Source organism: Elephas maximus, chromosome 2 (genome assembly GCF_024166365.1).
Source record: "Elephas maximus indicus isolate mEleMax1 chromosome 2, mEleMax1 primary haplotype, whole genome shotgun sequence".
NCBI lineage: Eukaryota > Metazoa > Chordata > Mammalia > Proboscidea > Elephantidae > Elephas > Elephas maximus.
The window spans coordinates 1,464,369-1,490,098 of NC_064820.1; the positions used below are offsets into that span (position 1 = coordinate 1,464,369).

General features: G+C 45.3%; 1 protein-coding gene across 49 annotated transcripts in view; it reads left to right on the plus strand.

The window, feature by feature from the left end:
• ATPSCKMT (ATP synthase c subunit lysine N-methyltransferase) overlaps nt 1-22,225 on the plus strand; it is a 36,491-nt gene extending 14,266 nt beyond the window's left edge. The window contains exons 1-6 of one of the 49 annotated variants that reach the window (XR_007514084.1): nt 1,685-15,551; nt 15,768-16,145; nt 16,200-16,847; nt 16,902-17,009; nt 17,064-17,923; nt 18,242-22,225. Coding sequence is in view for 41 of the 49 variants with exons in the window: in XM_049860180.1 (XP_049716137.1) it covers nt 15,486-15,551; nt 15,768-16,145; nt 16,200-16,847; nt 16,902-17,009; nt 17,064-17,417 (1,554 nt within the window). In the remaining 8 variants the exon portion in view is untranslated. The other 48 variants (XM_049860201.1, XM_049860234.1, XM_049860260.1 and 45 more) reach the window with 48 other exon arrangements.
• The last annotated feature ends 3,505 nt before the right edge of the window (nt 22,226-25,730 follow it).

The following is a 25,730-nucleotide window of genomic DNA, read 5'->3' on the forward strand; positions in this document are numbered from 1 at the left end:
AACAGTGGTGCAGTGGTAGAATTTTCGCCTTCCATGCGGGAGACCTGAGTTTGAGTCCCACCCAACATCCCTCGAGTGCAGCCACCACCTGTCTGTCAGTGGAAGCTTGCGTGTTCCTGTGATGTCAAATAGGCTTTAGCGGAGCTTCCGGACTAAGACAGGCTAGGAAGAAAGGATAACCGGAGACAGGCTAGGCAGAGTCTGAAAATCAGCTAGTGGAAACCCTCTGGATCACAACAGTCTGACTGCATTGTACGTGGGGTCGCCATGAGTCAGGGGCCTGACTTGATAGCAGGTACAACAACAGTAACAACAAAAAATGGTAGCTGTATGGATGATAACGGCCCAATCCCATTGTGCATGGGGTCGCCATGAGTCGGGGCCAACTCCACAAGCAGCAACAACCGTAATAGTAACAACAACGTTAGCTTGTGCACTGTCTTAGTCATCTAGTGCTGCTGTAACAAATATCACAAATGGATGGCCTTAACAAAGAGAAATTTATTCTCTCACAGTTTAGGGGTCTGGATGTCCAAATTCAGCGTGCCAGCTCCAGGGAAAGGCTTCCACTCTGTCGCCTCTGGAGGAAGGTCCTTGTCATCTGTTTTCCCCTGGGTTAGGAGGTTCTCAGCACAGGGGCCACGGGTACGAAGGATGCACTGCTCCTGGCACTTCCTTCTTGGTGGTCTGAGGTCCCCCTGTCTCTCTGCTTGCTTTTCTTTTGTATCTGAAAAGACATTGGTTTAAGACACAACCTAGTGTTGTGGATTGAGTCCTGCCATGTTAACATAATAGAGGTAGGATTTATAACACATAGGAAAATCACGTCAGTTGACAGAATGGTGGAAATCACACAATACTGGGAATCACAGCCTAGCCAGGTTGACACACATTCCTGGGGCACATAAGTCAATCCATGGAAACCCTGATAGCGTAATGGTTGAGTGCTACGGCAGCTAACCAAAAGGTTGGAGTTGAAATCCACCAGGCACTCCTTGGAAGCTCTAAGGGGCAGTTCTACTCTGTCCTATAGGGTCGCTATGAGTTGGAATCGACTCAGTGGCAATGGGTTTTTTATTTCAACCCATGACATGCACCAACAACATTAGCAAGAGCACCTTTCAGACTGCAGAACAGATGAAAAAAGTGTTTTCTAGCCAAAAAGAAAAATGAAGCTTGATAAATGCTATGACATGGATGAACCTTGCAAACTTTATGCTGAATGAAAGAAGCCAGTCACAAAAGGACAAATACTGTCAGATTCTGTTTATGTGATGTGTCCAGAATAGGCAAATCCATAGAGACAGAAAGTAGGCTGGTGGTCGCAAGGGGAAGGGGAGAGGGGGCATGGGGAGTGACTGCTAATAGGTATGGGGTTTCTTTTCTGGGGTGAGGAAAATGTTCTGGGATTAGATAGTGGTGGAGTTTTGAATGTGCTCAGAGGTGCCTTGGAAGAAAGGCCTGGCACTACTTCTGAAAAATCAGATCCTGTCTTCTGTTGATGAGCGTTTGGGCTGTTTCTACTTTTTGGCCATCGTGACTAACGCTGCTGTCTTGGTGTCCTAGGGCTACGTAACACAATACCACACGGGGGCGGCTTTAAAGAACAGGAATTTATGGTCTCATAGCTCTGGAGGCCAGAAGTCCAAATCGGGGTGTCGGCCGTGTTGACGCCTTCTGGGGCTGTGAAGGAGGAACTGCTCGCTGCCTCTCCCGGTGGCTCCACAACCTTTGATGCTCATGTGGGTATGTGGGGTCAGGGGTGAGAAGGTGCTGCATAGAGGACAGAGGCGTCGGGGGTCAGCAGCTGCTGATGGACAGGGCTAACTGGTCTCCGAGCTGGTTCAAGTTGTTTCACGCTTTGGAGATATGATTAGAACATGACGAACCGTGTCACTTTCAAACCTGTAACTGTGGATAGTTTCGAACTCCATTAGCCAGACACGGCACGTCACTGCTCCTCTTTTTGTATGATATCCAGACTTGGACTTGTTGCTGTTTATGTATAAATTACCCAGTTAATTTCTTAAGATTGAAATAACTCCTTTCATTTATATTTACTGAGCATATGACAGTCATTTGGAAATAAAGAAACAGAGAAAATATGAGTAAGTTTACAATTATCCTTTTCAGGAACAAAACTACCTCTGATGTTTTGGAAAGCTACTACCTATTATCATCTCTTTCTTTGCTTATTTAGTTTTTTCCCAGAAGGAAGGAAACTTTTTCTTTTTTAAAAAATAATTGTCTTGCTGGCTATTAAGAGCACAGAAATATTCCACCCCTTTGTGATCTTGGTGTTGATGGTGATGAAGAAGTGGGGTTTTGGCTCACTCGACCCATAGGTCAAAACTGACTTGACGGCAGCCAACAACAGCAGCAGCCCATTGGTCAAAGGTCTCTGGGTGGTACGAATGGTTTGTGCTTAAATGCTAACCTAGAGGTTGGCAGTTCAAACCCACCCAGAGGTACTGTGGAAGAAAGGGCCTGGTGATCTGCTTCTGTAAAGATTATAGCCAAGAAAACCCTTTCGAGCAGTGGTTTTCTGTCACACGTGGGATCACCATGAGTTGGAAGCGATCTGACAGCCATTAACAACAACAACCCGTAGGTCATGCAGAGTGGTTTCCCAACCTCTCATGAAATATAGACCAGGGACCTTCATGGAAGCACCATTGCTTTGTCTGTCTTGGTTTTATTGGTTCCTTTAAGAGGGTATACTTTTTGCTCCGACCTTGGTTTCTAAAATCATCCCGCACTAAGAGGAACCAGGAACCCTGAGGCTGGTCTTGGGGCTGGGAAGGGAAGGTCCAGAGCCTGAGACATTTTGTTGCCGGTAGTATAAGGAAGTGCTCCAGGACTTGATGAGGCATGTCAGAAGGACAGAGAAGCCGGCTCAGAGAGGCTCCCAGAAGCCAAACTGGAACTATTTGAGCATCAGTATGAACAAGGATAGTAATGGAATATGACCCATTGAATGAAATAAAAATCTAAGAGTTCATAGTTACAGTGATGGATGGATGGATGGATAAGTAGACACGGGAGACGGGAAAGCTCTTTGTCACAGTAGAATGCTGACTGTTCGCATCTAGCAGGAACAATGCAGTTAGCAAATAGCCACTTTGCAACCGTCGTAGTAAAAGGTGATGCAGGCTGGAATCATCAGTGAGTGGCAGGTCCATTGGGGGCAGTTTGATGAATAACCAGGTATGTGCATCATCTCAGAGCAACTCCCACAAATTACCTCTTAATTATGAAAGAAAAGATAGCAACTAGGCTGTGGGGAAACCTGATGACGCCTCAGCCTAGTGTTCAAAACTAGTGTCACATCAAGGAGCAGAAGGACTTCATGGGCCTCTGGCTGGGAACCCTGAGAATGTCACAGTGTTACAACGTAGCAGGTATTGGTACGGATGATTGGGGTGTTCTGGCCCAAGATGTACACGCTGAATCAATCACGAGGAAACAGAAGAAGCCAAAGTGAGGACCACTCGGTAAAATAGCTGGCCTGCGTTCTAAAGACCACCTGTCTGTCAGCTTGTCCTACTGTGGGGGTTTATGTGTTGCTGTGATGCTGGAAACTATGCCATCAGTATTTCAAATAACAGCAGGGTCGCCCATGGTGGACAGGTTTCAGCAGAGCTTCCAGACTAAGACTAGGAAGAAGGGTCTGGTGATCTGCTTCCCAAAATTAACTGGTGAAAGGTCTATGGATCACAACCAAATATTGTCGCTGTAGTGCTGCAAGATGAGCTCTCTAGGTTGAAAGGCACTCAGAGCACACACTGGCTGCAACAATGGACGACTATACTAATGATCGTGAAGATGGCGCAGGACCAGACAGTGTTTTGTTCCCTTATATGTACGTAAGGTGGCCATAATTCTGAGTGACTGGATGGCAACTAACAACAACAACTCCTAAAGAATGTTAATGGCCTGGGAGGAGCTGTTCCAGATTAATGGACAGCAAAGAAGCATTGCAGCTCAGGGCTGTGTGTCACGCTGCTGGAGTCCGTCCTGAGGGAAACGCTAGGAAGGATGTTGTTGGGACACCGGACGAGGGAAACGCTAGGAAGGATGTTGTTGAGACAGCGGACGACTTGGGAGTGTTATTGGAATAATGACTACTGACATACAAGGCTAAGTTTCCTGGACTTAAAAGCTGTGCTGTGGCCATGTAAGAATGTATTATTTTCTTTGAAAATACACACTGGAGTATCAGGCAGTAAAGGCACAGGTTGTATGCGACCTACTCTCAAACGGCTTAGGGACAATGTTTAGAGAGGGGGAGAGCAAACAGGCGAGCCAACGTGACAGGTGTTAAAACTAGGGACCCTGGGCAAAGGCATGCTGGAATTCTTCCTTCTATTTTTGCAAGCTTTCTGTAAATTTGAAATACTTTCATAGTAACAAGTTAAACAGAGAAACTGGAAAAAGATGTTTTGAATGTGTGGGTAATATATTTTTAGGATATGATAATAAATTTTTTAGCAGTTCTTAATTTATTGATGAAATGGCAATGTCAATACTTTTAGCAAACAATAAAACCCGTTCCGGTTTTATTGATAGACTGACAATAAAATGATGTTGTTAGGTGCCATTGAGTTGGTTCTGACTTATAGCGACCCTATGTACTGCAGAACGAAACAGTGCCTGGTCCTGCACCATCCTCACAATCGTTGTTATTCTTGAGCCCATCGTTGCAGCCACTGTGTCAGCCCATCGTGTTGAGGGTCTTCCTCTTTTTCACTGACCCTGTACTTGACCAAACTTGATGTCCTTCTCCAGGGACTGATCCATCCTGATAACGTGTGCAAAGTATGTAAGATGCAGTCTCGCCATCCTTGCTTCTAAGGAGCATTCTGGTTGTACTTCTAAGACAGATTTGTTTGTTCTTTTGGCATTCCACAGTATATTCAGTATTCTTTGACAGCATCACAATTCAAAGGCATCAATTCCTCAGTCTTCCTCATTCATTGTCCAGCTTTCACATGCATATGATGTGATTGAAAATACCATAGTGTGGGTCAGGTGCACCTGAGTCTTCAAGGTGACATCTTTGTTTTTCAACACTTGAAAGAGGTCTTTCATAGCAGATTTGTCCAACCCAGTACATCTTTTGATTTCTTGACTGCTATTTCCGTGGGTGTTGATTGTGGATCCGAGTAAAATGAAATCCTTGGCAACTTCAGTCTTCTCTCTGTTTATCATGATGTTGTTTATTGGTCCACTTGTAAAGGTTTTTATTTTCTTTATGTTGAGGTGCAATCCGTACTGAAGGCTATGGTCTTTGACCTTTATCAGTAAGTGCTTTAAATCCTCTTCACTTTCAGCAAGCAAGCTTATGTCATCTGCGTAACACAGGTTGTTAATAAGTCTTCCTCCAATCCGGATCCTCTGGTCTTCTTCATATAGTCCAGTTTCTCGGATTGTTTGCTCAGCATACAGGTTGAATAGGTATGGTGAAAGGATACAACCCTGACGCACGCCTTTCCTGTCTTTAAACCAATCAGTATTCCCTTGTTCTGTCCGAACAACTGCCTCCTGATCCATGTAAAGGTTCCTCGTGAGCACAGTTAAGTGTTCTGAGATTCCCATTCTTCTCAGTGTTATCCATAGTTTGTTGTGATCCACACAGTCGAATGCCTTTGCACAGTCAGTAAAACACAGGTAAACATCTTTCCGATATTCTCTACTTTTAGCCAGGATCCATCTGACATCAGCAATGATATCCCTGGTTCCACGTCCTCTTCTGAACCTGGCCTGAATTTCTGGCAGTTTCCTGCAGCCGTTTTTGAATGATCTTCAGCAAAATTTTACTTGCATGTGATATTAATGATATTATTGTATTATTTCTGCATTTGGTTGGATCACCTTTCTTGGGAATAGGCATAAATACGGATCTCTTCCAGTCAGTTGGCCAGGTAGCTGTTTTCCAAATTTCTTGGTGTAGACGAGTGAGTGCTTCCAGTGCTGCATCTGTCTGTTGACACATCTCAGTTGATATTCTCTCAGTTCCTGGAGTCTTGTTTTTCACCAGTGCCTTCAGTGCCAGCTTTGACCTCTTCCTTCAGTACCATTGGTTCCTGATCGTATGCTACCTCTTGAAACGGTTGAACGTCAACCAGTTCTTTTTGGTATAATGACTCTGTGTATTCCTTCCATCTTCTTTTGATGCTTCCTGCACTGTTTAGTGTTTTCCCCATGGAATTTTGAGTTAGCTATGGGTAATACAGCAGTTTCTACTTTTCAATTACTGATGGATGTTTGCATCTGTTTCTTCTCATTTTGAGTCATGCCACATCAGCAAAAGTAGGTCCCGAAAGTTTTACTCCACCTGTGTCATTAAGTTTGACTCTATTTTGAGGAGGCAGCTCTTTTCCAGTTGTATTTTGAGTGCCTTCTAACCTGAAGGGCTCATTTTCTGGCACTATATCAGATAATATTCTGCTGCTATCCATAAGATTTTCATTGGCCAAAGTTTTTTGGATGTAGATTGCCAGGTTCTTCTTCCTTGTATGTCTTAGTCTGGAAGCTCTGCTAAAGTCTGTTCACCATGGGGGATCCTCCTGGTATTCAAAATAACTGTGGCATACCTTCCAGCATCGTAGCAACATGCAAGTCAGCACAGTACAACAAACTGAAGTATGAATCAAGGAAAATTGGAAGTTGCCAAAAAATGAAATGAAATGCATGAAGATCAATATCCTAGGCATTAGTGAGCAGAAATGGACTGGTATTGGTCATTTTAAATCAGACAGTTATGTGGTCTACTGTGATGGGAATGACATATTGAAGAGGAATGGTGTCACGTTCATCATCAAAAAGAATATTTCAACATCTATCCTGAAGTACTTGAGGCCTTGAGGCACTTACTGATGAAGATTAAAGAGCACAGCCTTCAGTATGGATTACATCTCAACGTAAAGAAAACAAAAATTCTCACAACTGGACCAATAAGCAACATCATGATAAATGCAGAAAAGACCTAAGTTGTCAAGGATTTCATTTTACCTGGATCTATAATCAACACCCATGGAAGCAGCAGTCAAGAAATCAAAAGACGCCTTGCATTGGGCAAATCTGCTGCACAAGACCTCTTTAAAGTACTGAAAAGCAAAGATGTTAAAGACTAAGGTGCACCTGACCCAAGCCATGGTGTTTTCAGTTGCCTAACATGCATGCGAAAGCTGGACAATGAATAAGGAAGACCGAAGAAGAATTGTGGTGTTGGTGAAGAATATTGTCTATACCAAAGACTGCCAAAAGAACAAAAAGTCTGTCTTGGAGGAAGTGTGATCAGAATGCTCCTTGGAAGCAAGGATGGCAAGACTGTGTCTCACATACTTTGGACATATTGTGAGAAGGGGTCAGTCCCTGGAAAAGGACATCATGCTTGGTAAAGTACAGGGTCAGCGAAAAAGAGGAAGACCCTCAATGAGATGGACTGACACAGTGGCTGCAACAGTGGGCTTAAGCATTATAATGGTTGTGAGGATGGCGCAGGACTGGGCAATGTTTCATTGTGTTGCATGTAGGATTGCTATGAGTCGGAACCCACTCGATGGTACCTAACAACAACAACAATCCTGAAGTACAGTGCTCTTAGCGAAAGGATAATATCCACATGCCTAAAAGGGGGACCAGTTAATATTACTATTATTCATATTCACGCACCAAACACTAATGCCAACTATGAAGAAATTGAGGGTTTTACCAATGCCTGCAAATCTGAAATTGATCAAACATGCTATCAAGACCCATTGACATGCAATCCTGATCCAAATTCCAATGACTTTTTTAATGAGATGGAGAAACAAATCACCAACTTCTCATGGAAAGGGTGGAGGCTCCGGATAAGTGGAGCATTACTAAAGGAAAAGAACAAAGTGGGAGGCCTCACACTACCTGATTTTAGAGCCTATTATACCACCACGGTAGTCAGAACAGCCCGGTACTGGTACAACAACATATACATAGACCAACGGAGCAGAATTAAGAATTTAGACATAAATTCATCCACCTGTGAACAGCTGATATTTGACAGAGGCCCAAAGTCAGTTAAATGGGGGTAAAAGACAGTTTCTTAAACAGATGGCGCTGGCATAACTGGATATCCAGCTGCAAAAAAATGAAACAAGACCCATACCTCATACCATGCACAAAAACTAACTCAAAATGGATCAAAGGCCTAAATATAAAATCTAAAATGATAAAGCTCATGGAAAAAAAAGGTAGGGACAATGCTAGGAGCCCTAATACGTGGCATAAACGGAATACAAAACATTACTAACAATGCACAAACACCAGAAGAGAAACTAGATAACTGGGAGCTCCTAAAAATGAAACACTTATGTTCATCAAAAGAGTAAAAATACAACTTATAGACTGGGAAAAAATTTTTGGCTATGACAAATCCGATCAGCATCTAATCTCTAGAATCAATAAGATACTGCAAAACCTCAATGACAAAAAGACAAATAACCCAATTAAAAAATGGGCAAAGGATATGAACAGGCACTTCACCAAAGAAGACATTCAGGCCGCTAACAGATACATGAGGAAGTGCTCCCAAGCATTAGCCATGAGAGAAATGCAAATCAAGGCTACAGTGAGATACCATCTCACCCCAACAAGGCTAGCACTAATACAAAAAATACAAAATAATAAATGTTGGAGAGGTTGTAGAGAGACTGGAACACCTATACACTGCTGGTCGAAATGTAAAATGGTACAACCACTTTGGAAGTCGATTTGGTGCTTCCTTAAAAAAACTAGAAATAGATGAACCATACGATCCAGCAATCCCACTCCTTGGAATATATCCTAGAGAAATAAGAGCCATCACATGAGTAAATAGATATGTGCACACTCACGTTCATCGCAGCACTGTTCACAATAGCAAAAAGGTGGAAACAACCTAGGTGCCCATCAACAGACGAATGGATAAACAATTTGTGGTATGTTCACACAATGGAATACTAAGCAACAATAAAGGACAATCACGAATCTGCGAAATATCTCATAACATGGATGAATCTGGAAGGCATTATGCCGAGGGAAATTAGTCACAAAAGGACAAATATTGTATGAGACCACTTTATTAGAACTCAAGACAAGGTTTAACAAAGAGGAAAGCATTCTTTGATGGTTATGAGGGTAGGGAGGAAAAGAGAGGGGTTTTCACTAATTAGATTGTGGACCAAAATTATCTCAGATGAAGACAAGGACGACACACAATACAGGGGAAGTCAGTACTAAACCAAAAGCTAAGAGCTTTCCTTAATACAACTAGACACTTTGAGGGACAGAGTAGGAGGGATGGGGGTCTGGGGACCATGGTTTCAAGGGACATCTAGGTTATTTGGATAACAGAGTTTATTAAGAAATTGTTCTGCATCCCACTTTGGTGAGTGGCATCTGGAGTTTTAAAAGCTAGAGAGTGGCCATCTAAGATGCATCAATTGGTCCCAACCCACCTGGAGTGAAGGAGAATGAAGAGCACCAAAGACACAAGGAAAATATGAGGCCAAGAGACAAAAAGGGGCCACAGAAACCAGAGCCTCCATCAGCCTGAGACCAGAAAAACTAGATGGTACCCTACTATCATCAAGAACTGTCTTGACAGGGAATAGAACAGAGAGTCCCTGATGGAGCAAGAGAAAAGTAGGGGGCAGAACTGAAATTCTAGTAAAAAGACCAGACTTAATGGTTTGACTGAGACTGGAGGGATCCTGGAAGACATGACCCCTGGACTCTCTGTTAGGTCAGAACTGAAACCATTCCTGAAGCCAACTCTTCAGACAAAGATTAGACTGGACTATAAGACATAAAATGATACTTGTGAAGAGAGTTCTTGAAGTAGATAAAATGAGGCTAAATAGTCAGCTCCTGTCCAGAGGCGAGATGAGAAGGCAGAAGGGGATAGGAGCTGATTGAATGAACACGGGCAATACATGGTGGAGAGGAGGTATGTGCTGTCACATTGTAGAGAGGAAACTAGGGCCACATAACATGGTGTGTATTAAGTTTTTGTATGAGAAACTAACTCAAACTGTAAACTTTCACTTAAAGCACAATAAAAAAAAATGAATATGTTCACATACAAGCCAAAAAAAAAAAAAAAAAGATGCATTGATAATTACTGGTGATTGGACTGTGAAAGCTGAAAACAAAGAAGGACCAGTAGTTGGAAAATACTGCTTTGGTGATAGAAAGGACACAAGAGATAGCATGATGGATTTTTTTGAAGGAGTTACTCATTGCAAATACTTTTTTAAAACAATATAAACAGTGACTATACACGTGGACCTCGCCAGATGGAATACACAGGAATCAAGTCAGTTACATCTGTGGAAAGAGATAATGGAAAAGCTCAATATCATCAGTCAGAACAAGGCCAGGGGCCAACTGTGGAACAGATCATTAACTGCTCTTTTGTAAGTTCAAGTTGAAGCTGAAGAAAATAAGAACAAGTCCATGTGAGAGCCAAAGTGGGACCTCAAGTTCTGTGTTTTTACACAAATAACGTACACCTTTATGTTTGTCAACTGCTCCCTCCCCACTTATTTTCATAAAGTGAATTTTTTTTTTTTTTTTTACATGTTACTCTAAAAAATGGGCATACTGTGCTTACAAAAATACCTTGCAGGGGAGGGAGCAGTTGGAAACAAACATAGAACGTGCATGTTATATGTATAAAAATATGGTCTAGCCACGTAAATTTAGAGAACATCTCAAGAATAGATTTGATACATTGAACACTAGTGAGCAAAGACCAGAATAGTTGTGGGATGACATCAAGGACATCATATATGAGGAAAGCAAAAGGTTGTTAAAAAGACAAGAAAGAAAGAAAAGACCAAAATGGATGTCAGACAAGACTCTGAAAATTGTTCTTGAGCGTTGAGTAAACCCACTGCTGTCAAGTCGATTCTGACTCATAGCAACCCTATAGGACAGAGTAGAACAGCCCCATAGAGTTTCCAAGGAGCGCCTGGTGGATTCAAATTGCAGACTTTTTGGTTAGGAGCCGTAGCACTCAACCATTACGCCACCAGGGTTTCCTGAATGTTGAGTAGGTAAAGCAAATGAAAGAAATGAGGAAGTAAAAGAGCTGAACAGAAGATTTCAAAGGGAGGCTCGAAGGAGGCAAAGTATTATAATGAAATGTGCTGGAGTTAGAAAACCAAAAGGGAAGAACTCAGTTGGCATTTCTCAAGCTGAAAGAACTGAATCAAAAATTCAAGCTTTTAGTTGCAGTATTGAAGGATTCTACAGGCAAAAATTGAACAATGCAGGAAGCATCAAAAAAAAAAAAAAAAAAAAAATGGAAGGGAATACACAGAATCACTGCACCAAAAAGATCTGGTTGACATTCAGCCATTTTAGTAAGTAGCATATGATCAAGAACCGATGGTATTGAAGGAAAAAGTCCAAGCTGCGCTGAAGGCACTGGTGAAAAACAAGCCTCCAGGAACTGATGGTATACCAGTTGAGATGTTTCAACAAACAGATACAATACTGGAGGTGCACGCTTGTATATGTCAAGAAATTTGGAACCAACTAACCAACCAACTGGAAGAGATCCATATTTGTGACCATTCCAAAGAAAGATGATCCAAGAGAATGTGGAAGTTAATGAACTATCATTAATATCACATGCAAGTAAAATTTTGCTAAAGATAATTAAAAAATGGTTGCTGTTGTATATCATCAGGGAGCTGCCAGAAATGCAAGCCAAATGCAGAAGATGTGGAACCAGGGATATCATTGCTGATGTCAGGTGGATCCTGGCTGAAAGCAGAGAATATCAGAAAGATGTTTACCTGTGTTTTATTTACTATGCAAAAGCATTCGACTGTGTGGATCATAACAAATTAAGTATAACATTGTGAAGGTGGAAATTCCAGAACACTTAATTGTGCTCATGCAGAACCTGTATGTAGACCAAGAGGCAGTTGTTTGAACAGAGCAAGAGGATACTGCATGGTTTAAATTCAGCAAAGTTATGCATCAGGATTGTATCCTTTCACCATACCTATTCAATCTGTATGCTAAACAAATAATCTGAGAAACTGGACTATATGAAGAATATGTTTTTTTTATGGTATCAGGATTAGAGAAAGATTCATTAACAACTTGTGATATACAGATGACAAAACCTTGCTTGCTGAAAGTGAAGAGAACTTGAAGCACTTACTGATGATCAAAGACTACAATCTTCAGTACAGATTATAACTCAACACAGAGAATACAAAAACCCGCACTGTTGGACCAATAAGCAACATCATAATAAATGAAGAAAATATTGAAGTTGTTGAGGATTTCATTTTACTTTCCACAATCAATGTTCATGAAATCAGCAGTCAAGAATTCAAAGGATGTATTGCATTAGGCAAATCTGCTGCAAAAGACTTCTTTAAGGTGTTGAAAAGCAAAGATGTCATTCTGAAGACTAAGGTATGCATGACTGAAGCCATGGTATTTTCATTTGCCTTGTATGCATGCAAAAACTGAACAATGGGTAAGGAAGACTGAAGAAGAACTGATGCCTTTGAATTGTATTGATGAAGAATATTGAATATACCAGGAATTTCCAGAAAAACAAACTAATCTATCTTAGAAGTAGTACAGCTGGAATGCTCCCTAGAAGCAAGGATGACAGAATTTTGTCTCATTCACTTTGGAGATGTGATCAGGAGGGACCAGTCCCTGGAGAAGGACATCACGCCTGGTAGAGTGTCAGTGAAAAACAGGAAGACCCTCAATGAGGTGGACTGACCCAGTGGCTGCAACAATGGGCTCAAGCGTAGCGACGCTTGTGTGGATGGTACAGGACCGGGCAGTGTTTTGTTCTGTTGTACACGGGTCACTATGAGTCAGAACAGACCACATGGCACCTAACAACAACGACACTAAAGTGATGAAAAGATGATAAATGAAAGGGTTTTACCTTTTTTAAGTTAGGTTGACGTTCCAGAAATTCATTATCAGTGTATTATGGATGCAGTCGAAAATTTTATGAAATATTTTAAGTATTGCTTCAAGTTGGTGGAATGCATATATTTTTTTCATGGTCTAATTGCACCATGTTGTTGTCATTAGGTGCTGTCGTAGTGGTTCTGACTCATAGTAAAGCTTTGTACAACAGAACGAAACACTGCCTGGTTCTGAGCCCTCCTCACAATCATCACTGTGTTTCAGCCCATGATTGCAGCCACTGTGTCAGTGTATCTCATTGAGGGTCTTCCTCTTTTTGCTGACCCTCTACCTTACCAAGCGTGATGTGCTCCAGGGACTGGTCCCACCTGAGAACATGTCCACAGTATGTGAGACTAAGTCTCGCCCTCATCGTTTCTAAGGAGCATTCTGGCTGTACTTCTTCCACGGCAGATTTGTTTGTTCTGGCAGTCCATGGTGTACTCAGTATTCTTCCACACCATCACAAGTCAAATGCATCAGTTCAATTATACCATATTTTGTTGTATCTAAGATGCTACTGATTTTACGGTACATCACCATCGAGAAAGGATGAGATGTTGTCAACTGTAATCCCAAGACAATGTTAATTCCAAGATGTATCCCAATTTCAGAGGTGTCAGGAATGTGGAAAAATGTGTCTTAGAAAAAGAAAACGGGGAGATTTAGATATTCATGCAGGCAAGTAATTACAAGCCACTTCTCATTTACTTACTGCCACGTCATGATTTGAGTCAGAAAACCAGTATCTGTGATCTGCTAAACACGGCACATTCCACAATTGGTACTGCAAGGTGTTGTTACAATGGCATAATGTGTTTTCTGTACTTGGTTCCCTGCAATGATCTTTTTCGTGAGTACTCCTTTTTGATCAAGTATTTTCAGGGACTCTTGAAGCAGAACCACGTCCCCCCGCTTTCCGCTCACTCAAGTGACGTCCAAGGAAGTGGTCCATTCCATCTAAGTCACCAGTTTGGTGGCATAGAGTTGTTCACGGTACCCCTTTACTATCCTTTTAATGCCTGTGGCATCAGTTGTGATGGCCTTTTTTTCATTTATAATATTGGTAATTTGTGTCTTCTCACTTTTTTTTTTTAATTTGCTTGTCTAGCGGTTTATCAATTTTGTTGATCCTTTCCAAGAACGAGCTTTGGGTTCCATTGATTTTCTCTATTAATTTCCTGTTTTCAATTTTATTGTTTCTTGCTCAAGTTTTTATTATTTCTTTTTTTTCTTCTTACTTTGGATTTAATTTGTTCTTCTTTTTGAGTTTTCTAAGGTGGAAGGGGAGCCCTGGTGGAACAGTGGTTAAGAAATTGGCTGCAAATCGAAAGGTCGGCAGATTGAATCCACCAGCCACTCCTTGGAAATCCTGTGGGTTAGTTCTGGTGGCTTAGTGGCTAAGTGCTACGGCTGCTAACCAAAGGGCTGGCAGTTTGGAATCCACCAGGCGCTCCTTGGAAACTCTTATGGGGCAGTTCTACGCCATCCTATAGGGTCGCTATGAGTCGGAATCGACTCGACGGCACTGGGTTTTAGTTCTACTCTGCCCTACAGGGACCCTGTGAGTTGGAATCGACTCCATGGCAATGGGTGGGGTAGAAGGTTAGATTACTGATTTTAGATATCTCTTCTTATAAAGAAGCTTTCCCTGTAAGCGCTGCTTTTGCTGTATCCTACAATTTTTTTTCCTTTTTTTATTTTGCTTTAAGTGAAAGTTTACAGCTCAAGTTAGTTTCTCTTACAAAAATGTATACACACGGTGTTATGTGACCCTAGTTGTTCTCCCTTCAACGCGACAGCACACTCCTCCTTTCCACCCTGTATTTCCTGTGTCCGTTCAACCAGCTCCTGTCCCTTCTTACCTTCTCATCTGTCCTCCAGACAGGAGCTGCCCATTTAGTCTCATGTATCTACTTGAGCCAAGAAGCACACTCTTCACAAGTATCATTTTATGTCTTATAGTCCAGTCTAATCTTTATCTGAAGAGTTGGCTTCGGGAGTGTTTTCAGTTTTGGGCTAACAGAGAGTCTGGAAGCCATGTTTCTGGGGTCCCTCCAGTCTCAGTCAAACCATTAAGTCTGGTCGTTTTACTAGAATTTGAGGTTTGCGCCCCACATTTCTCCTGCTCTATCACAGATTCTCTGTTGTGTTCCCTGTCAGGGCAGTCATTGGTGGTTGTATCCCACAAATTTTGATATATTGCATTTTTATTTTATTTTAGTTCAAAATAGTTTTAAATTCTATTGATGCTTCTTCTTGGACCCACATGTTATTTGTAAATGTGGTGTTTAGTCTCCAGATATTTTGAGATTTTCAGCTATACTTGCGTTATTGATCTCTAGTTTAATTCTGTGGTGGCTCAAGTACATACCTTGTGTGACATCTTCTCTCTTAAATTTGTTGAGGTGTGTTTATGGCCCACAGTGTGGTCTGTCTTGGTGAATGTTACATTTGTTGAGGTGTGTTTATGGCCCACAGTGTGGTCTGTCTCGGTGAATGTTATGTTTGTTGAGGTGTGTTTACGCCCCACAGTGTGGTCTGTCTCGGTGAATGTTACGTTTGTTGAGGTGTGTTTATGGCCCACAGTGTGGTCTGTCTCGGTGAATGTTATGTTTGTTGAGGTGTGTTTACGCCCCACAGTGTGGTCTGTCTCGGTGAATGTTATGTTTGTTGAGGTGTGTTTATGGCCCACGGTGTGGTCTGTCTCGGTGAATGTTACGTTCGTTGAGGTGTGTTTATGGCCCACGGTGTGGTCTGTCTCGGTGAATGTTACGTTCATTGAGGTGTGTTTATGCCCCACAGTGTGGTCTGTCTCGGTGAATGTTACGTTTGTTGAGGTGTGTTTATGCCCCACGGTGTGGTCTGTCTCGGTGAATGTTACGTTTGTTGAGGTGTGTTTATGGCCCACGGTGTGGTCTGTCTCGGTGAATGTTACGTTTGTTGAGGTGTGTTTATGCCCCACGGTGTGGTCTGTCTCGGTGAATGTTACGTTCGTTGAGGTGTGTTTATGGCCCACGGTGTGGTCTGTCTCGGTGAATGTTACGTTTGTTGAGGTGTGTTTATGCCCCACAGTGTGGTCTGTCTCGGTGAATGTTATGTTCGTTGAGGTGTGTTTATGGCCCACAGTGTGGTCGGTCTCGGTGAATGTTACGTTCGTTGAGGTGTGTTTATGGCCCACAGTGTGGTCTGTCTCGGTGAATGTTATGTTCGTTGAGGTGTGTTTATGGCCCACGGTGTGGTCTGTCTCGGTGAATGTTATGTTCGTTGAGGTGTGTTTATGGCCCACGGTGTGGTCTGTCTCGGTGAATGTTATGTTCGTTGAGGTGTGTTTATGGCCCACGGTGTGGTCTGTCTCGGTGAATGTTATGTTCGTTGAGGTGTGTTTATGGCCCACGGTGTGGTCTGTCTCGGTGGATGTTACAGTTGTTGAGGTGTGTTTATGGCCCACGGTGTGGTCTGTCTCGGTGGATGTTACATTTGTTGAGGTGTGTTTATGGCCCACGGTGTGGTCTGTCTCGGTGGATGTTACATTTGTTGAGGTGTGTTTATGGCCCACGGTGTGGTCTGTCTCGGTGGATGTTACATTTGTTGAGGTGTGTTTATGGCCCACGGTGTGGTCTGTCTCGGTGGATGTTACATTTGTTGAGGTGTGTTTATGGCCCACGGTGTGGTCTGTCTCGGTGGATGTTACATTTGTTGAGGTGTGTTTATGGCCCACGGTGTGGTCTGTCTCGGTGGATGTTACATTTGTTGAGGTGTGTTTATGGCCCACGGTGTGGTCTGTCTCGGTGGATGTTACATTTGTTGAGGTGTGTTTATGGCCCACGGTGTGGTCTGTCTCGGTGGATGTTACATTTGTTGAGGTGTGTTTATGGCCCACGGTGTAGTCTGTCTCGGTGGATGTTACATTTGTTGAGGTGTGTTTATGGCCCACGGTGTGGTCTGTCTCGGTGGATGTTACATTTGTTGAGGTGTGTTTATGGCCCACGGTGTGGTCTGTCTCGGTGGATGTTACATTTGTTGAGGTGTGTTTATGGCCCACGGTGTAGTCTGTCTCGGTGGATGTTACATTTGTTGAGGTGTGTTTATGGCCCACGGTGTGGTCTGTCTCGGTGGATGCTACATTTGTTGAGGTGTGTTTATGGCCCACGGTGTGGTCTGTCTCGGTGGATGCTACATTTGTTGAGGTGTGTTTATGGCCCACGGTGTGGTCTGTCTCGGTGGATGTTACATTTGTTGAGGTGTGTTTATGGCCCACGGTGTGGTCTGTCTCGGTGGATGTTACGTTTGTTGAGGTGTGTTTATGGCCCACGGTGTGGTCTGTCTCGGTGAATGTTACGTTTGTTGAGGTGTGTTTATGGCCCACAGTGTGGTCTGTCTCGGTGAATGTTCCATGTAATCGTGAGGGGAATGACTGTTCTGCCGTTGCTTAATTGTGTGTTGTAGAAATGTCAGATAGATCCATGTGATGGATGGTGCTGTTTGTTCATCTTGTTCTCACTGATTCCTGCCTGTGCATCAGTCAGTGACTGATAGAGGCGTGGTGACGTCCCCCTGTCATCGTGGATTCCTCTTTTTCTCCTTGCAGCTGTGTTGGTTTTTGCCTCATGTGTTTTGGTGCTCTGTTGTTAGGCACATACATATTCAGATTGTGTGTCTTCTCAGAGCGTTGACCCACTGCCTGAAGCAGTGGCCATTCCTCCCTACAGATGCCGCAGTTGGAGAAGAAACTTGAGCTTGAACTCAAGGAAGGTGCCAGAGTCATTGCTTGCCGCTTCCCATTCCCGCACTGGATCCCAGACCACGTCACAGGCGAGGGGATAGACACCGTGTGGGCGTATGATGTGAGCACGTTCCGAGGAGGTGCAAGGGAAGCCGGGATGCCAAAGTACTCCCCGTCAGCTGTGCATGTTCATACTCAATGAGTGTGTTTCCTGAGGTGCGAGGGGTCCCGGGACGCTGACATACTCCCCGTTGGCTGTGCACGTTCACACTTACTGAGCATGTTCTTGAAGTGCAAGGGGACCCGGGACACCAGCACACTCCCTGTCAGCCGTGCACGTTCACACTCACTGAGCATGTTTCTGAAGTGCAAGGGGACCCGGGACACCAACACACTCCCTGTCAGCCTTGCACGTTCACACTGAGCGTGTTTCCTGAAGTGCCAGGGGACCTGGGACACCAACGCACTCCCTGTCAGCCGTGCACGTTCACGCTCACTGAGCGTGTTTGCTGAAGTGCTGGCTTTTCATTTTAGAGGAGCTGCCTGCACACATTAGCAGACTTCTCGGGGCGGAACGGGAAGTCGCTGTCCTGAACAAACAGAAGAAATACGGGCAGGTTTAGACTCCCCTTCCGTGGCTCACCCTGAGCACTGTACTCACTGCTCTTCGTGCTGCTGGATGTCTGCAGACAGGATCTACTGCAGCCCGAGCTGGGCAGGGAGGCTTCCACAGCCCCCCACCGTGAGGAGTGTGGGTTAACGCCTCGAAGAGAAGACATGACGTGTTAGCAAATGCTTGCCGTTTCTACAGCTGCAAAATAAAGGAATAAAGTTTCTTTATTCATACTGAAGATTTATCTCTTCTGTGTACTTCATGGCAAAATTAATTTTCTAAATGATTTAGGGAGATATTTGTATTTTATAACATTTGTTAGGAATAATTTGTTCCAGGGCCAGTGAAGTACCTTATTGTATTGAATCTGAGATATACGTTTGCTTGCATGTATGTGTGTGTGTGTGTGTATACACATTTTAGCATTTCGGAAATTTTGGCGTGCCTTCCAGTCGATGGAGTTTCATAATTTTAATTGGCGTTGTATGTCATGATGTAGCTGTATCAACTCTGATTGACAGTGTCTTCAATTTGATGAGTATGGTATTCAGAGAAGCTATGTGGTGTGGTAGAATAATTGGTAGCGATTTAATAATAAAACAAGCGATTGTGAGCTCTGGAGTAAGCCAGCCCTGCGGTCAGATGTTGGCCTCATCTGCAGGGGGCCGTGATCTTGGACTTAGCTCTGAGCCCGGATTCCTGAGAGTTCCTGCCATCAGGATAGCGATACTTTGAATAGGCCCGGGGGCAGGTGTGTAAAATGCAGCACACAGCCTGTGGTCCTGAGCGGAAGAGTGTCCACATGGAAGTTGTGGATTACTCCTGCTAGTTACTTCTCTTATGAAAGCTGCTGTTTGTTTAATATTTCTCATTTATGAGGAGACTTGGCTGATTTAGATAAAAGACACGTGGAGGAAAACCTTCAAATGTGAGGAGACAGACTTCATATATCTGAAAATTAATACTGAGTGGCGGCTCGAATAATTCCTGTTATCACAGAAATGAACTCCCAGTCCTACTCTGACACCTAAATACCAAACTGTCTTAATGGAGATTTGATAAAGTGAGATAGTTCGCATCTTCAACTAAACTGATAAAAATATGATCAATTTGGTAATTTCCATTTAAATGAGAAGCAACCAGGGACCCATTCATTCATTGAGCAAACGTTTATAGCATGTCTGTGGTCCCTGGCTGGTGCAAACACTTAAGCATTTGGCTGCTAACCAAAGGTTGGAGGTTCGAGTCCACCTAGAGTCCCTTTGGAGGAAACCCCTGGCCATATATGTCCAAAAATGAGCTGTTGAAAACCCTGTGGAGCACAGTTCTACTCTGACACACATGGGGTCGTCATGAGTCAGAGTCGACACCAACTGGGAAAAAAAGAAAAAAAGTTGTGTAGATTCAGCAGTGACTGGACACACAGGGCCCCTACCCTCATGGAATTTATATTCTAGACGGGGAGACATGCAGACAGACGAGTGCCCTTCAGTATGGTAAGTTCTCTGAGACAAGTAAGCTGTGAGAGAGAGCAGCTATGAGACCTGGGAGTATTGTGGGTGTTGGCCAGGGTCTTGGTGGCCCACACGGACCCCTCCTCAGTAGCCCCTGATCCCTTTGAGGAGAATGGATTGCTTCATGGAAGTGCTGGGATTCAAAGTCTTCTGGATCTTTAGTTGCTTTTTGAAACGATGCCTTATTAAGTGAACTCTACAACAAGGACTGTCCTGTGTAGGTTATTGTGACCTCTGTCCCTGGCTGGCCTGAATTGTTATCAATTACTGGGTTAAGAATATTGATCAAATTTGCATACAACACAGAGCAGGGCCTGGGAGCTGCTATGTTAATGCCAAAAATGGCGTTCTGCAATGTCTGTATGGATTGCAATCAGGGGCAGGTGCTAACATGACAAAGTTTAAAGTTAAAACCAAGAATGCAAACACAGCTTAGGGGTGATGTGGGGAGGCCTGGGGGCCCACCTCAGGTCTGTGACTGAGCGTGTCCCCATGGGAACGCATCTTTGCCCAGAAGCCTGGCCCCAGGATGACGACCCTTGTGTCCCCAGGTGCACGGTGGGCCCTTCAGACCCTTGGACAGCCCTGGCCTGCAGGCTGCCCTCAATGTTAGCTCCACCATGGGCTCCTGAACCCAAGTTTACACATTTAAACCTGAGACTCTCCCAGATACACCATGCCTGCCATGGCCGGGTGACACCAAGCTCTGTGACAGGTCAGCCAGACGACACGGAGAACATGCAGGATTCCTGACGTCTAGACAGACAGCTGGACAGCAAGAGACCTGCCCACCTCCCGTCCCCCCACCCTTAAATAACAGACTCCCTTTCTCAGGCTTTGGGCACCAGTGTGTACAGGGGGCAGCCTCCTGTGGCAGCCCCACCCCCCCTGCACTGAGGGTGTTGGGTGGGTGGTGGTGTGGGACCCCATTCTGGCTGGGAGCTTGGGAGAGAGTTTTGTTCCTAATGCAAGATAACACTGAGAAGTGCTCCTTCCTGCCTCTGGTGAGCCTCGAGGGGCAGTGATACCTGAAGCTTTAGTGATCACAAGACCAGGCGTGAAGGTGCAGCCGGGGCTGAGGTGGTGGAGCAGGAGGATGGGGACTCTGCCTGTGAGGACGACACAGGACTGCTGAGCTGTGCGAAGTAACTTCCTGGAGCTGCTCATGGTGGGTGTTGGTTGTCTGCAGCCTGGGACATCCTGGGGGCTGAGTTGGGGTGTGTGAGCCCTCGGTGCACGTCCTGTGAGCCCCTGTGTGCCCTGGGGCTGAGTTGGGGTGCGGGGCTGCAGTGCCTGTCCTGTGAGCCCCTCTGTGTCTGAGGACTGGAACCTGCGGTCTCCAGCAAGGCCAGGGGCTGGTCTGCGTGAGCGGGCGGGTTCAGGGCTCCCAGGTCAGGGCCCTACGTGGGTCACATGCAGCTCCAGGAGGGTGTGGGGGCTGAGCAGAGTCAGAAGGCTGTGGGTGTGGGCCATGCTCTCCAGTGTCTGAATGTGCCCTGGGGGCCATGTTGTCCCAGGAGAGCACTCCACTACTGGGGACATGCCAAGGGCAAGGACAGAAAGCTTGTACTCGGGGGGTTTATAGGGGAGACTACTTCTCATGGTCAGGGAGGATCTAGGGAAACGAGGGAGATGGCCCTTCAGAAAGGAGGGAGACAGCCCTTCAGATATGAGGGAGACGGCCTTCAGAAATGAGGGAGATGGCCCTTCAGAAGTGAGGGAGACGGCCCCTCAGAAATGAGGGAGACGGCCTTCAGAAATGAGGGAGACGGCCCCTCAGAAACGAGAGAGACTGCCTTTCAGTGGGCTCCTCTTGGCAGGCAGTGAGGCCAGGCCAGGAGTGGATACTCGTAGCCCCACCCCCAGCACCCTCAGACATATCCCCACTTCACCCACTCTACTTCTGTGCCTTCATGAGGAAGAGAAGGGAGGGGGCCATGCTTCCGGGGGTTCTCCAGTGACCCCTCGCATCAGCCCTCATGTGATGGCTGGAGCTGCTGTGGGACTGGCTGCAGCAGGTCCCCTGGGCCTCCCGGTGATGTGGGGATGTGGTCGGCACTATCCTCACACAGGGTGGTGACCTCGGGGAGGGGTCCCTCTGCTCCCTTCCTGGCTCTTGCATAGTTTGTCCCCAAACTAGCATGATATAAATGGATGATATAAAAAACGAGACAGGGAAAAGGAGCAGAAGCAGCACCTTGGTAAGCGGGAGTGGGTTCTGGGAGGTGGAGGTATGGTGATGTCTACCCAATGAGAGCGGGGGCAGAGGAAGCTGGCCAGTGCTCTCCAACATCTGCAGGGATGCAGGCGGGGCAAGAAGGGAATGCAATGGTTACACTGCCGTGTGCCGAGGTCCCCGAGCTCAGCCCCCCCTCCGCATCCCGAGCTCAGCCCCCCGCCCCCGCATCCCGAGCTCAGCCCCCCCGCCCCCGCATCCCGAGCTCAGCCCCCCCGCCCCGCATCCCGAGCTCAGCGCCCCGCCCCGCATCCCGAGCTCAGCCCCCCGCCCCCGCATCCCGAGCTCAGCCCCCCGCCCCCCATCCCGAGCTCAGCCCCCCGCCCCCGGATCCCGAGCTCAGCCCCCGCCCCCGCATCCCGAGCTCAGCCCCCCGCCCCCGCATCCCGAGCTCAGCCCCCCGCCCCCGCATCCCGAGCTCAGCCCCCCGCCCCCGCATCCCGAGCTCAGCCCCCCCCCCCCCCCGCCCCCCGCATCCTCGGCCACGTCACTGTCTCTGTTTTAGACTCCGTGGGCAGTTGATGTGACTGCTGAGTCAGCCAGCCACAGGGGCTCAGGGTCTTCATTCCGCTTCCCCACCTCTGGAATTACTCCTGTCCGACTGGCCAGAGCCTAACTGGGCTCACTGGGGGAGAAGAAGGAACATAAGTTTCAGCTCAGTGTCAAGTGTGTTTTTTTTTTTTTTTTTTAGATTTTTATTGTGCTTTAAGCGAAAGTTTACAAATCAAGTCAGTCCCTCATAAAAAATTTAAATACACCTTGCGTTATACTCCTGGAAACCCTGGTGGCGTAATGCTTAAGTGCTATGGCTGCTAACCAAAGGGTCGGCAGTTTGAATCTGCCAGGCACTCCTTGGAAACTATGGGGCGGTTCTACTCTGTCCTGTAGGGTCGCTATGAGTTGGAATCGACTCGAAGGCACTGGGTTTTGTTCTGGTTTGGTTTTATATACTCCTAGTTGCTCTCCCCCTGATAAGACAGCACACTCCTTTCCACCCTGTATTTTCATGTCCATTTGGCCAGCTTCTGATCCCCTCTGCCCTCTCATCTCCCCTCCAGACAGGAGATGCCAACATAGTCTTATGTGTCTACTTGATCCAAGAAGCTCCTTACCAGTACCATTTTCTATCCCATAGTCCATAGTCTAGTCCAGTCCCTGTCTGAAGAGTTGGCTTTGGGAATGGTTCCTGTCTTGGGCTAACAGAGGGTCTGGGGACCATGACCTCTGGGGTCCTTCTAGTCTCAGCTAGACCATTATGTCTGGTCTTCTCATGATAATTTGAGGTCTGCATCCCACTGCTCTCCTGCTCCCTCAGGGGTTCAAGTGCAGTTTTAATGAAGCTGTCTAGACATGGTGACACAAAGCAGAGGCTGTGGCCACTGGGTGGGGGTGTTGTAGAAGGATTTGCCAACTGCAGCCAAATCCTGAGTAACCTGAAGGATGGTGGTTTTTCTGCTCTGAGCAGGGCCGAAGTCCTTCAGTCAGCCCTCTGTGCTTCTGTGAACACAGAGCAGTCCCAAAGCAGACTCCTACAAAGCTTAGCCTTCCCCAAACATGTGGTCATGGCAGTTCTTTACTTGGTATTGAAAACAAGGTTGGTGGGATATTGGGGAAGCCAGTGAACAAGGGAGACTGCAAGCATCAGAACCCCAGCCAAGAGGGTGGGTGCGCAGAGGAGAGTCATGGTTCAGGATCCATGAAGTCCAGATAGTCTGTAGAGAGTTCTAAGGGAATATGGTTGTGTTACTACATACTGAAGAACACTGGGGGCTGTTCCTGAAGCCCTAGTGGAGGATATGCTACGAATGGTGCCTTGTCCTTTCTGAGTGACAGGGCCCCTTCCAATGTCAGGGGACCACCCCCTTCCTCAACTGGTTGTACCAGGGTGGGTCATTCAGCCTGAAGCAGTCAGTCGATCTGTAGGCTGGCTGAGTGTCCTGGGTGTGCCGTAACAAAGTACCACAAACCAGGGGGCCAAAAAAGCTCTGAGGCCAAAAGTCTGAGATCAAGGTGTTGGCAGGACCATATGCTCTCTGAGGCTCTAGGGGAGGATCTGTTCCACGCAGGAACGGATTACCCCATCAGCAAGGTGAGCACATGCTTAGGGCATCAACTGAGTCTGAAACGTGCTCTCGAACGTTGAGCAGCTAAAGCTAAAGGAAGAAATGATGAAGTAAAAGAACCGAACAGAAGATTTCAAAGGGCGGCTCAAGAAGACAAAGTAAAGTATTATAATGACATGTGCAAAGAGCTGGAGGTAGAAAACCAAAAGGGAAGAACACACTTGGCATTTCTCAAGCTGAAACAACTGAAGAAAAAATTCAAGCCTTGAGTTGCAATAGTGGAGGATTCTATGGGGAAAATATTAAACGATGCAGGAAGCATCAAAGGAAGATGGAAGGAAGACACAGAGTCCTTATACCAAAAAAAAAAAAAAATCAACCTTCAACCATTTCAAGAGGTAGCATATGATCAGGAACCGATGGTATTGAAGGAAGACGTCCAAGCTGCACTAAAGGCATTGGCGAAAAACAAGGCTCCAGGAATTGATGGAATATCAATTGAGATGTTTCAACAAATGGATGCAGGGCTAGAAGTGCACACTTGTCTATACCAAGAAATATGGAAGACAGCTACCTGGCCAACTGGCTGGAAGAGATCCATATTTATGCCTATTCCCAAGAAAGACGATCCAACCAAATGCGGAAATTATTGAACAATATCATTAACATCACATGTAAGTAAAGTTTTGCTGAACATCATTCAATAGTGGTTCCAGCAATACATTGGCAGGGAACAGCCAGAAATTCAGGCCGGTTTTAGAAGAGGACGTGGAACCAGGGATATCATTGCTGATGTCAGATGGATCCTGGCTGAAAGCAGAGAATACCAGAAGGATGTTTCCCTGTGTTTTATTGACTATGCAAAGGCATTTAACTGTGCGGATCATAACAAATTATGGATAACACTGCGAAGAATGGGAATTCCAGAACACGTAATTGTGCTCATGAGGAACCTTTACATAGATCAAGAGGCAGTTGTTCTGACAGAACAAGGAGATACCACATGGTTTAAAGTAAGGAAAGATGTACATCAGGGTTGTATCCTTTCACCATACCTATTCAGTTTGTATGCTGAGAAAATAATCCGAGAAGCTGGACTATATGAAGAAGAACAGGGCATCAGCATTGGAGGAAGACTCATTAACAACCTGCGTTATGCAGATGACACAGCATTGCTTGCCGAAAGCAAAGAGGACTTGAAGCACTTACTAATGAAGATCAAAGACCACAGCCTTCAGTATGGATTACACCTCAACATAAAGAAAACAAAAACCCTCACAACTGGACCAATAAGTAACATCATGACAAATGGAGAAAAGGTTGAATTTGTGAAGGATTTCATTTTACTTGGATCCACAGTCAACACCCCTGGAAGCAGCAGTCAAGAAATCAAAAGACGCATTGCATTGGGTAAATCTGCTGCAAAGGACCTCTTTAGGGTGTTGAAAAGCAAAGATGTCACCTTGAAGACTAAGGTGTGCCTGACCCAAGCCATGGTATTTTCAATCATATCATATGCATGTGAAAGCTGGATAATGAATAAGGAAGACCGAAGAAGAATTGATGCCTCTGAATTGTGGTGTTGGCAAAGAATATT